The 12,575-nt window shown below is 36.7% G+C and overlaps 1 protein-coding gene across 1 annotated transcript in view; it reads right to left on the reverse strand.

Moving 5' to 3' along the window:
* Positions 1-12,575, reverse strand: part of LOC104075238 (tyrosine-protein phosphatase non-receptor type 4) — a gene marked incomplete at its 3' end in the record, with an annotated part of 46,030 nt that overhangs the window by 5,793 nt on the left and 27,662 nt on the right. Inside the window, exons 11-12 of the mRNA XM_009575668.1 lie at positions 6,793-6,965; positions 2,805-2,873 (exon numbers count right to left, since the gene is read on the reverse strand). Coding sequence (XP_009573963.1) covers positions 2,805-2,873; positions 6,793-6,965 — 242 coding nt within the window. The remainder of the gene's footprint in view (positions 1-2,804; positions 2,874-6,792; positions 6,966-12,575) is intronic.

Genomic DNA, 12,575 nt, shown 5'->3' on the forward strand with positions numbered 1-12,575 from the left:
GGGGGAAATCTAAACAACTGCAGCAACAGTCTTCTAAATGCTGAAGTTAGTGCTGCATAAAGATTAAGAAAACACCATCTACAATATGTATCAAATTTATTACAGACTATCTCCTTCACAGTAATAGATTCCATTTTTTTAAATTAATTTTTAAATGTTTTTATGATTTGGGGAAAAAAAAAACATCCATGAATAGTACTTCAGCTAATTTTAAAGTTAGATCCTGAGGACAAACAGCTAAGCTTGCTAATTGTAGGCTGCTTGTTTTATTCAAATGGCTGTTAAGAAATTTTATTTCCATGTCTTGTGCTCTGTATCTATGTTCCGCTTAGTGTGCAAAGGTTAGATGATCATTACTTGTGGCACCATTTCCCAACTTAGAACAAATAGACCACTCAAATAACATCTCAATGTAACTATTGGTGTTATTTTCTTACAATTAAATGATTCAAAAGTTTGCTTAGACAGTATTAGCTCAAGTAAGGCAGTTTCTAGTGGGATATTGATAAGAAAACAGAGTGTAAATCTGGATAGCTCTAGAAAAAATCCTGAAAGCATCTTTTTTTTTTAATCTTGAATAAATCTTCTAATGTGGTAATAATAAAAGCAACAGTAATTACTTAAATTTTTTATGCGTCCACTTAATTCTCAAGAAAGACCTGATTGTAATGCTAGCATGCTACTGGTTTCATAGCAAAAGGCAACCAATACCTAGCAGAACTTTAAAAAGCAACTAAAACAAGCCCGCTGCTTGACAGCTTAAAAAGCTGTTCAACAACACGATGACTTTGAGAAAGACACACTGAGAAAGAAAAAGGCAGGTTCCAGGAACAAAAACCACATATACCTGTAAAACCTTAAAAAGCAAAATTTATCCTCTGTATGAATACAAAAGGGCTAACATCTACTCAGTATTTCAACTTGAAATGTAAATGTTTAGAAGACAAGGAGTTAGAGATAATGTTCTTAGACTAAGCTTCTTGAACCACAAGGTGTTCTAGATGTGTCTTGTATTTCAAGTTTTTTCATCCTTGAAAATATTAAGTCTTTAAATTTGAAAATGCATTAACTGCACACTGTGATGGGGAAGACAGAGGAAGAAACAGACAATCTATTAAAAGCCTTTCGAGGTGTATTTGTTACAATACGCCATTAATTTCAGTTCACTGACATATACATATATGCCTCAGACATTTATCAGTCATCAACATTACTAAACAACTCCAAAGGTGAGGATGAATGCTGTATTCCTTAATCTAAAAGCAACAGTGGAAAATAACATTACTGAAGACAGAAGAGCCAAGTATTTTATTAACTAAAAAAAGCCAAAAAGATTTGAGAAAACATCAGAGCAATTCTAGCCATGGCTTTCAATTTTATCCAGGGTATGTATTACAAAATATAAGTGACCCCAGCACCACTTGTTCAGTTTTGACTCAAAGGGAAGAGTGCCATCTACTGAATAAGAGTTTCTAAAACGATAAATATACTCGTCAAAACCAAGCATCAGCTCTCCTCCACCCTACTTACTTGTGGGGAATTACCAAGTTTGGAGTGCAACAAGAAAAATAGTTTTTAACTGATTCGTAACTGTCATTTAAATAAATAAAACTCAGTTGTCAGTGTTGAGTCTTCTGAGTGCTAAAAAAGTTGCCCCAAGTAAAAATCTAACCAGGCTCCCAAAGTAAGTTAAATAGAGCAAAAAATACTTCTACAGCACACAGAGCAAATTGGTCTTATAAAAATCTACCTGTTGAACATATCACAGCACTTCTGCCCTCAAATTCTAATATGGAGCTGGGTATCTACGGTGTGCCCAGCTAAAAACTCTAATTATATTACATTGCACAGGGGGAAAGAAGGGAGCGGGGGGGGGGACACAGACGGGGAAGGGCAGGGAATCAAGGCAGAATTAACCAATGCTCTGAAAAACATTGTTAGCAGGTACTAAAAGTCTGCGAGCATAAAATTGAACTCCAGAGTTCCTTAAGGGGTAACTATGCTAAAAGACATTCACCATCTCAGTAAAAGTATAAACATAAAAAAAGCACGGAGCACGCTCCCTGCTCATAAGGATTCTTTCTATTAATGATCAGAGCAGACTGCCAAACGGATGCAGCAGCAGTTTTACTTTTGAATATTGTATCATCATTTCTGAATGAAAAACTAAATCTATGTCTTGACTGTTTTCTTGTAATCACTAAACCCCTCAGGAGTCTGAAACACAATTAAGTAATAGATTCTATGATAGCCAACTACTCTGTGACAGAAGCAGCTCACTACCAGTCAAATTTTTTCATAGTAAAATACCTCATTGGGATTATAGTGATATAGCTGTTCGCACCAAATCAGACATTCACAGTACCTTATTCTAAAGGAAATACGTGTGTACAGTTGTAGGTTATTATCAGGGATAAAACATAACCAATAACTCAATATTTTCATGGAATAGTTAAAGAGACCATTCTTTGCAACAAAGACAACACAAAGAGGGCTAGTACATGTAACAACAAACAGATGGAAGGCAATTCTGAATTTTGGAAATATATGTAGGGGGAATTATTAAGGAATGCCTTTATTAACTTTTACGTCTTAAGATTCTCCCCCATTTCTGGCTGCCCCAAAGAGACACCCTCCCATATCAAAATTAAACTCCTTAATATAGTTAAGTCAAGCCACCAGCAACAGTCAACAACAGTTGCTCTTTATTTTACATTTTTGCAAACAGAAAACAATGATCCCATAATATCTTAAAAAATACAAACAGAAGACTTACTGATCCCATACAAATACAAATTGCTTACCTTGCAAATACCCTGTCTTTGTTTGCTCTTTCTTTACCATACTGCACAGACTGGACCTCTGTTCTCCCACTGGAAAACAAAACAAAACAAAACCACTAAATGCAACACACTTAGGATAACAATTTCTCGCTTAAAATTGAACCACCTCAACAAAAAAACCCCCAAATTCTCTTTTCAGTCATGCTCAAGCAATTGCGCTAGCTTCAGTACAGTATAACTTTAGACAGCATTTGGGTAAGTGTAGGTCTTCTTCCCCACTAGAGCCTAACTGTAACAGAGACCAATTAATTTTAGGCATAACATAAAGCTTTCTCTTCTCTTCCTTCTTCTTCTTATCCAAAGCAATACGAAAGTTCTGCTTGGATCTTTGGATAACAACACTATAATCTTTCCTGTCATAGCCACAATCAAAAGTTACAGCATCTCCTTTGTACTCCTTGTAAACTATTCCCTGAATTGCTAATAACTTAAGTCGCTACTTAGTTCAGCAAAACATCATGAAGAAATTAGATGATAAGCACATCAGGATTGTATTCTTCTACACAACTTGTCAAAACCAAGATTAGAACTTGGAACTTGCTGACTTTTCATATAAGACCAGATGTTTGGTGTCAAATCAAAGATCCTTTATAATATTTCATAATCTCTATTTAAAAAAAAAAATACAAATTTTTTTTGAGTGTTTATCAGCAGTTAAGAATTGGTGGCAAGATACCAGCAAAACTCCCTCTTGCAGCCACTTCCCCATTTGTAACTCCATACCAAGGCACAGAGTCGGAGGATACACGTCCTAAAAGGATATTGATACTTAAAATTCTGTTCTTTTCTGTCCCTTACAGGGACATTTACACTATGAAATGAAAGAATAATTAGCTATTTTCATATTCATATTACAGAACTACTGGATGCGTGAAGGCTGGAGAAATGGGCCAAATGGAATCTCACAAAATTCAGTGAAGGGAAATGCAAAGACCCACACCTGGGGAAGAATAACCCCATGCACAGGCTGAGGGCCAACCAGCTGGAAAGCAGGTTTACTCAACACTGGTGAGATCACATCTGCAGTGCTGTGTCGAGTTCTAGGGTCCCCCAAGTCAAGCAAAGGGCCACTAAGACAATTAAGGGTCTGGAGCATCTGATGTATGAGGAGAAGCTGATAGAGCTCAGACTGTTCAGCCTCAGGAAGACAAGGCTCAGGAGGATCAAATGAGTGTGTATAAATGCCTGAAGTAAAAAGACTCTTCTCAAGTCAGCCCAGAGACAGGACAAGAGGCAATGGGCACAAACTGAAATATGAGATATCCTACTTAAACTGAGAGGGGAAAAACAACAACAACAAAAAAAACACAAAAGAAAAACTTTTTTACTGTGAAGGTAGTCAAACACTGGATGAGGTTGCTCAGAGATGGAGTGGAGTCTCCATCCTTGGAGAGACTCAAAACCTGGTTCGTTTGGACATAGACCTAGGCAACCTGCTATAGTGGACCCTGTTTGAACAGGGCATTGGACTAGACAAGTATCCAGAGCTGCCTTCCAACTTCCACCATGCTGCGATTCTAAGAAATCTCTCTTTTCAAACCTGCTGCCTGCTAACTTCCTGGAGTTATACATTTTTAATTCTGACAAGCAGTAAACGGTCTATATTTTCCTCTATTCCTTTGCAATAACTCTAACATTGTATTTGCCTTTCTCTAACCGCTACTAATAATTGATTTAACGTTTTCAGAGAACTAACTACAAAGCTCCAAGACAGTAATAGCTTATTTATAATTGATGTTCCTCCTCTTTTCTCTCCCTGTGTAGATTATTTTGCATTTTTGGACACGGAACTTGATCTACCATTTTATTGCCTACTCACCCATCATTGCAACATACCACCGAAACTTTCTACGCTCAACTTCAGCTTTTACTACAAAAACCTGTATCACTTCAGTGGTAACTTCCTTTGCTGTGAAGAATGGACCTACTTGTTTCCCATCTGGTTAGAAGAGTTGCTAATATACAATAAAACTCTTCTTGTTTTGGCAGTTTAACTTCTTTAATGAGTATTTGGTGAGGAATACTATTAGAACAACTTTGAAAATCCAAGGACAGTGTACAGAAGAAGTCAGATTTTCTCATCAGTAATCTTCTTGATCCCTCCTGGAAGCTCTTTTTTTTAAAAAAACCCTTGCTTTAAAATTTGCTGCATTAGAATCTTAGTCCAACGGATATAACAGATTATGTAATACATTTAATAGTTCAACAATTTCATGTCTGATTTCTTTCAGAACTGAAGATAATTCTGTCTAGCCCTGGCAGTTTAGTATTTTATTAGTTCGTTTTAATCACAGAAATGTTGGCTAGAAGTCTCTAGTCCAATCTCCTGCTAACACTAGGTCATGTCTGGCCATGGCTTTGTCTAGCCAAGTTTTGAAAGCCTCCAAAAATAGAGATCCCGCAACCTCTCTGGGTAACTTGTTCCAGTAATGCACTACCCTTCTAGAAAAACAAACCAAAAACTTTTCCTAATGTCCAGCTAGAATCTTTAAGGCGAAATTTGTGGCTGGTGCCCCTTGTTCTATCACCTGCCATTATTAGCACAAGTTTGGCTCTATCATTTCTGAAACTGCCCTTGAAGTAGCTTTAGGCTTGCTTCTAAATTCCCCCTCAGCTTTGTCTTCACCAGATTAAACAAGCCCAGTGCCCTTAACCTCTCCTTGTGTGCCATGTTACTACTGTTATGCTGCCTAAACAATCTCTCAAACTACTTGCAGAAATTCTAGCCTTTTGGCTGCTTCATTAACTTTAATGACCTTCTTCATTTTTATGCAGTTTCCCTTTTCATCTTACATTAATATAAGCTGAATATCATCATCTAAGAGCTATTCTGTAATAGTAACCACAAGGATTCAAATTCAAAATCTTTGCAGAAATGAAAAAGTTCCCTCAAATTCACTACAACAACATTGAACCAAGTCTCAAACACTGTTCGGGATCACCGAATGCTGTTTCTCAAATGGGTGCTGTGAACACTGGTCAAAAAAACACATGGTATAAAAATTTAGCCACTGAATTACTTTCCTCTTTATACATTTATGCAATTCACAAGTATAACAGAAATAGTCTGTTACTGTGTTTTCTAGCTTTTAACCATCTCCCTTTGTACGTCACAGGCACTGTTGCCATTCTAGATGGACGATTAGTAGTAGCTCCATTATTCTCTACTTCAGGCACAATTTAAACTATCGGCATTCTGCATTACTTGCAGAGTTAATTCAGTTACTTAACTAAGATTTTTTTTTTTATAAAAAGCATAAAACACTTTAAAAACCAACTTTAAAAACCACCCACTCCATCATTAGAACAGAAATTATACTTGGGGATTACAGTTATTCCACAGTCATTCTTTGCACCTCCAAGCTTTTTGCCTATTACGTCAAGTTCATGCCTAAAAATTATGGACTTAATTTCATCCTTATTTTCTAAACTTCTGGTTTTGGTGCAGAACATGTAGGTCTTTTGTCTTCACCTAGTTGCCTATTTGTATGCATCTAGCTTAAGTGCGCTTTACTTCCTACTAGAGCTTCTTTTCATTGATTTCTATTTGATCTTTATTTAGGTCTGTTTTGTTGCTGCACACAAGATCTGAGATCCATCAGTTTTCAAAAACACCAGGCCAAAGACTTTGAAGTTCTGAGACAACATTTTTTAAGATAAACATAACCCAGCAAGTAAGCAGGTGAAGAAATGCAGCTTGTGAGACAATCTCAGAGTACTAGCTCAATAATGACTGCTAATAATACAATAATTTTATTTCCAAGATATCCTAGAAAATTACTAACAACATTTGAAACTTGGGTCAACAGGGGAGGAGAACAGTTGCGGGATTCAAAAGTTACTTGAGTTATGGCACCTTTTAATACAGATTCAAAATAATTCCCTATGTTTATTGATGAGTTGCCTGTTCTCCTACATTCTTTCCCATATATTTCAAATCAGCACTTACCAGTACCGGAACTTGGAACCCAAAGTGAAATAATGTGCAAAAAAGTTCTTCTGAGGGGGGAGTGGTCTGTCCAAACGGAAGAACGTGTGATGTTCAACACAAGCTTTCCACAAATTCTTACATGCTCGGTAATTCACCATATTGAATCCCAGTAACGTTTCTCTAGATTCATGCTAAAAATGAGAAAAATTTATTTCAGATAAAAATTATTCCCAGTTACTTTTGAAATTAATATAAATACTGTTAGCTTTGTTTTTTTTTTTTTTTTTTTAATTATGCTTTTTGAAGTGGTTGTCTAATTCTACATTAACTTTAGGTACTATAAACCCTTTTTTTTTTTCTTTTTTTTTAAATGAGCCTGCTCAAAGATTAACAGTCTGTTTACTGATATTGAAACAAGTCTAGATGGGTAGAAATGGTCTCAAAAGGTAAGACCCAAACTACAATAAAAAATTTCTGTGATTCAAGAACTCAAAGTTCTTCAAAAAAACATGCCTCCCTGTTTCAAGATTACTACAGTTAAGATGAGGAATTGTCATGCACACATGCCAATTAGAGATTGGGAACAGGTATTGATCTCAAAAGCAACTGATGTGCCTACTTCTAAATGATTAATTAGGTTCCTGGTAAAAGAAAGAAGCAAAATTGCAAAGCAAGCTAAGCTATTCTGCCTGTTGAGGGAGCTTGATTACAACCTTTGTAGGTCAGAAAACATCATCAGCACTCTGCTTTCTCTTCACAGTACTAAATCCTCCACAACATTTAGCACACCTTAACTGTTTTCACTTAGCAGTAAACTCCTCTTCCAAGTTAAGCTTTTGCTGGCCTGCTTTAATCTTTAGATCTGCTGAGATACCGGGGCATAGACCTGCAACTCTTCTCCCAGTGTTGTCATCGTGACTAACGACTAAGAAGGACACTGTATTTTCAGCCACATGATGAATTTAGGGTAAAGAATAAAATGGATTTTAAAAGTAAACAGCAAATTCTGAGTATCTATTGATGAAATTTGAGTAGTTATATGCAAGAAACTAAAGCCTAATATTTTACTTCAATTTACAAAAATTACTTATATCTCTTTTCTTAATTTCCAAGTATTGCCAACTGTTCCCTGTATTTTCTAGACATGTTAACAGAAGTACTTGAAAGTTGCAAACAAAGTAAGAGAAATTAAGTTCATTTCCTATTCAGTTAAAAAAGGCTTTATCAACAATGTAAATGTACAATAATACAAACAAGATATATTACTATTCTGCAAGAGAGCAACTATGTAAAATTATGGACTGCCTCATCTGGATCCAGTAAAGGACAAACCAGCTACGATTTTAGATTCCAACAAAAAGTTCTCATGATGTAGCAAATTTTAATGCTCTGTCAGCCTTTTACACTGTTGGAAAAGAGAATTTGACAAGTTATATGAGCTGATGATCACAGATTTTCATGTTACTCAAAGCATTATAACTATGGGTTGGTGGGGGGAGGAATCCTGCTCTTTCCCCTGGTTTGTATTCCAGAGAACGAGCTGATCTGATTCTCATGCCACCATCTGATCACTAGATCAGGCATGAAGCATGAAGGAGGAGCTGGTATCGCATGATGAGAAGGAGCTGCAGCTAGATCAGCTTAATTGTAATGCGAAACAGCACTTTCACAGGAACTCGGTGCGTTAGAGCTTTAAAGGTACCTTAACAATAGTTCTATTCATAGCTTTTAAGGCTTTCATTGCAGTGCAGAGAGAACTGATTCTCAAACCCTACCCTTCATCTCAATTACAGCTAGGAATCAATCTTTAAGGTAAAGAAGAGTATAAGATATTGGCTCCTAAGGGTACCATCCTTTTCCTATCCACCCCTGCAGGTTCTGTAATACCCAAGCATAAGTTGGGCACTTGAAATTCATCTTTGCTGATGATTCTGGGGCGCAAGCCCTGGTTCTTCTGCTGTCTGGTAGCTGGATTTAGAATAAGATTGCCTCTGTTTTCCCTGAAAATAGTCGGCTTGAATCAATGTGGGCTCAGCATAAGACCCCAAGGCAACATTTACAATGTCCATGGTACTTCAGACAAAAGCACATAAAATAACAGGATAGTTATACTGCAGCCTATGGGAATGTAGTAGGCTCCAGGAAGATGCTGAATGCTCTGTGATATGACAATGACATACAGGTATTTCAGGGTTTTAGGTCTGTTGAAACAGTGTTAGAAGACTACCTCAGGGAGTCGCAGTTGGATTCTGTTCTGAAATGACTATCTTACTAATTGTGTCCATGGTTCCTACTAGAGAAGGAAAACAGTCTGCTTGCTACGGAGGGGGAGAAGAGTGAAGCAGCTGGAATGCAATACCAGTGATGAGGCTCAGGACCCAAGTGTGAAACTACAGGTAAGCCACATACCACCATGTAAGATAATTTAAATCATAACCTTACAAATGTAGACCATGTACCAGGCTACCAATAGAATCCAAGAAGAAATACTGGAGGGATAGGGCAAAGTCAAGTCTAAGTCATGTTTGTAGTTCCTTTTATTAAAAGGACAAAAAAACAAACAAAAAAAGCAGAATAGATATTGGTGCCCCTCTCACCCTGAACGTTCACCTTGGAGACATTCATTCAAACCCACCTTTGCCTGACTTGAAATAGGGACTTCAGAGCAGATCTCTCACTGCTCAGGAGAGAAACTGGGTTGAAAAACATATTCTCTAGTGGGTCTCTTTCACTTTGCCTAAACAAAGAAAAATCCCAGAACAAAGCAAAAATTCCATACCCCCAACTCTGAGAAAGACAAATAGACTTGCCTTTTATAAGCAGCAGATGCTCCAGAGACACAAGATATTCCACAAATAGTGGACAGAAGTCCTGTGGAAGCTTAAATGCAACACAGATTGTGCCAACAGTATCTGCTTTTAATGCAAAAACCCAACGGCAGAAACTTTGATAGGATTAGGCAACAATCAACTAGGCATCTAATGAATGCCAGTATTACTTAAGATCAAGTATGTACTTGGGCAGATAAGCCCATTTATCACCTTGTGATTCTAGCTCAAGTTCTTTCTAAAAGTCAGTAAGAAGAAAAAATTCAAAGCACAAACTTCAGATACATAATCTATAATTAAAAAAAAAAAGTCATTTTGGCCACGCACTGAAACTAGGTCTTGGTCATGGACAAAACCTATGATATTGGTTTTTTACAGACTCAAATAACTTTTCAGTGCACATCTGGGCTCTAAAAGAGCAATAGAACATGCTGAACAGCTTATTTGAGTGTCGAAGAATCAAGACCACTAAAGTAGGCTGGACAGCATTAAGAGTTTGATGCTGACTATTGACATTACAACAGCCAAGGATGTAACTAACTAAAACCAGAGAAGCTTAGGGAAAAATCTAGAAAAATGAAACTACTGAATTATTCTCAAAGCATGTAAGGGAAGCAGCATACGGAACAGGCAAAATATACAAAAATATGGTGAAAAAAACCACCATTGAAGTTATGGCTCAGGGGCTTCTAATGTCGGATGAAGAAGTCCTACATATAACATTCTTTTCCCCCCCACAAAATCATGAAGAAACAGTGGAAAGAAAATCTACTCCAGCGGATGCGTGCTCTAGCTATATAATTGTCAGAATACGCAACCAGCTTCCATTCAAGATTATATTATGCTACTAGTGGAAAATGACTTTGACATTAAACTGCTTCATCTGACTTCGAGTGATTTATTTAAACACAGATACAATCTATTAAAAGTAGGCAAATAATTCTTTACTTATGTTGATGCCTCTAAGCAATGCCAAGTTAGGGAATAAACTTAATAGGTGATTAAAAGATAAGGTACTTGCACTTTTGAGGACAGTGGCAATTAAAAGCTCTCAACACTCATTAGCAGAATTTGAAAAATATCTGTTTAGGACTACTTAAAAGCATATATAGCCCAGTTTGGGTGGGGGGATGGGGAGGAAATAACACCAGAAAATTCCTCTCCCAAGTCCACTAATTTAATATCCTATAGCATCTCAGCTTTGCATCAGAATAAATATGGTTACTCAGCTATACAATTTATTATGTATTTACACACAACTTTGAAACACATCATCAGCGTATTATGAATGTATTTTTACTGCCACATCATAAATCAGTGCTTTTAAATATACACACAAAGCACTAGCCCAGAGATATTTTACATACCAAATGTGCAATCACTGAGTCACTTCACCTAGTTTCTGCTGCCTAAAAAGAGCCATTTAAGCTCCCTTTATTGTTAATGGGAGTGAAAGCAAAAGTAAGCATATACCACCAGAGAGCAACTTAAACCATCCTAAAACGTACTTCCAATTCATGCAAGATGTTTCACCCTTTGTATGTGTCTGGTTACTATAGAGTAAGTCTAATGATTAGCTTTGGTTAGCTAATTATCATGAAACAGAAAATATGTTCTTTTAACCTAACTGAAGCTGAATATAGGTGAGATGAATCTTATCCTCTGAGTCTACTCAGGCAAAGTAACTCTGGAAATAACAATTTTAATATTAGGTTTGATTAAAAAATTAGTTTACGTATGCCTTCTTTGGAAGCCAAATTTGAGCTTTGATCTTAAGATATTCATGACTTGGAATGAATGAAAACTAATTTCTTGCCATCAGTTTTCATCTGATACATAGAGTTTAAAGAAAAACAGTACGAGGCTTTTTAATTTGTTGGCTTGGATAAGATGTCTCAGAAGAGAAATTACATTACATATACTACATTCTGCTGCAAGTAATAATATGCAGAGTATTAAAAAGCAACAGAAAAAACAAGATGAGAAAGCTATCTTTATGTTACCTTCAATTATATGCAGAATTTTTTTCTGCAGAAAACAGAGAAAACACTCAAGTACAGTACCCAGTCCAATTTTATATCTAGGTATCTCAATCTTCAAGGCCCTGAACTCTGCTACTACAGCCTTTTCCTCAAGTTCTGATTTAGAAAACAACTGCAGTTCATCATTTCTGAATTCCAAATAAAAACCCAAAATTCCCATCTCAGATCTAAATACAACATTCCTGCAATTGTAATGGAAGTTACACACACTGGTATCAAGAGAAAATCTGACCTCTGGGCTGTAAGAGATCAGTTCTCCTTTGAGAACTAGCCTATAGCTCCTGCAGGGTATTACGTAATATCTGTGTCACCACGATGAAATATTCCCCCCCACCCCCCTTTTTGTATCATTACCATTTTTCTGCTCATGTTGCATGATGTCTGCTCACGTTGACAGATACTCCCATTTATTTCATGTAATAGCCAAAGTTCATTTCTTTCTACACATAATTACTCCAAAATCTAACTCCTGCTACCCTGCTTCTGAACTGATACCTACTCACGCTGCTCCAAGCACACGGGTTAAACTTCTCCTGTCAAGTAACACACAACGAAGCGTCTACATGTGGTCAGGTAGTTACATTTGTGAAAACTGCAAACCCCAGTGCCTCATTTCAAAGGATCTGCTTTTAAGATATACAGTTTGACTCCTGTTTTCAGTACTAGTATTAGTCACCAGCCGTTGGCCTGATCTGACGTAACAGGTGTTTCCTCCTCATATTTTTCTTGTTTAACCATATTGTCTCTAAATCTGGAATAGTCCTATAGTACTCAGGATGCATTTCTGCCTAGAATCCATCCTTTTTATCTAGCCAGTAACTCTACATTTCAGATCTTAAATCCTTTCAGCTGTAAGAACTGCACAAAATCTTTTAACTAATCTGATAACTTAATCACATAGTCATATTTTTAATTAATTCTTCCATCTTTC

The sequence above is a fragment of the Fulmarus glacialis genome, unplaced genomic scaffold (assembly GCF_000690835.1).
Source record: "Fulmarus glacialis isolate BGI_N327 unplaced genomic scaffold, ASM69083v1 scaffold15404, whole genome shotgun sequence".
Lineage (NCBI taxonomy): Eukaryota > Metazoa > Chordata > Aves > Procellariiformes > Procellariidae > Fulmarus > Fulmarus glacialis.